This window comes from Meleagris gallopavo, chromosome 10, assembly GCF_000146605.3.
Source record: "Meleagris gallopavo isolate NT-WF06-2002-E0010 breed Aviagen turkey brand Nicholas breeding stock chromosome 10, Turkey_5.1, whole genome shotgun sequence".
NCBI lineage: Eukaryota > Metazoa > Chordata > Aves > Galliformes > Phasianidae > Meleagris > Meleagris gallopavo.
The window spans coordinates 10,421,932-10,422,684 of record NC_015020.2 but is presented as its reverse complement, the minus strand read 5'-3'; the positions used below and the strand labels follow the sequence as shown (position 1 = coordinate 10,422,684).

At 66.0% G+C, this 753-nt stretch overlaps 1 protein-coding gene across 1 annotated transcript in view; it reads right to left on the bottom strand.

Annotated features, from left to right (window-relative positions):
• PACS2 (phosphofurin acidic cluster sorting protein 2) overlaps nt 1-558 on the bottom strand; it is a 29,988-nt gene extending 29,430 nt beyond the window's left edge. The window contains exon 1 of the mRNA XM_019618374.1: nt 134-558. Coding sequence (XP_019473919.1) covers nt 134-558 — 425 coding nt within the window. The remainder of the gene's footprint in view (nt 1-133) is intronic.
• Between the last annotated feature and the right edge of the window lie 195 nt (nt 559-753).

The following is a 753-nucleotide window of genomic DNA, read 5'->3' as shown; positions in this document are numbered from 1 at the left end:
GCCGCGCCTCACGGCCGGCTCTGCGCGTCCGTGCGCGGGGCGATGCTCGGACGCGTGCGGGAGGACAACGATAAATCGGCCGGGATAAACATTTACAAACCGCACCGCGGCCGCTCGCGTGGCGTGGGCTGACCTTCCCGGGTGCCGAATTGGGTTTTTAAGCGGCGGAACCTCGGCGGATTGCGCGGTGCCCCGTCTCACGCCGCCCAGACGTGAGAGCGCGGCTGCGGCCCCGGGGTTACGCGGCACGGGGCTGAGCCTCGTCCGGCCCCTGTGAGGAGCGGGCGCTGCAGGAGGCAGCGTGAAGAAGGGTCGGGGAGCGCTGGATAGACAGCGCAGGAAAAAGCCGTGCTGGGCTGTCAGTGCAGCCCGATTTCCTGCAGTTGAGCCCCGTGGGAGCCGGCGGGCATCCCCAGCCCGCTCACGGCCGATGTTCCTGGAAGGCACGTGAGCGTTCCTCCTCCCGGCTCCGCTCTCCCCCGCACTCTTGCCAAGCCCGATTCCCCCCGCTCCCAGCCCGCAGCCACCAGGCGGCCTCAGCGCCTCCCAGCCCCGCATCCTCCTGTGCCAGCTGTGGCACCCAGCGGCTCTTCCTGCAGGAGGCGACAGCCCCGCTGGTGCCGAACAGCCCCCGCTGACAGATGACTCCAGGGGCGGGTATGTGCTTTCATGTCCAGTTTTATTAGTGTTGCATTAGTACCATAAAATAGTTGACGAGGTCGAGCACGTTGCGGTTTGTTCAAAAAAAAAAAA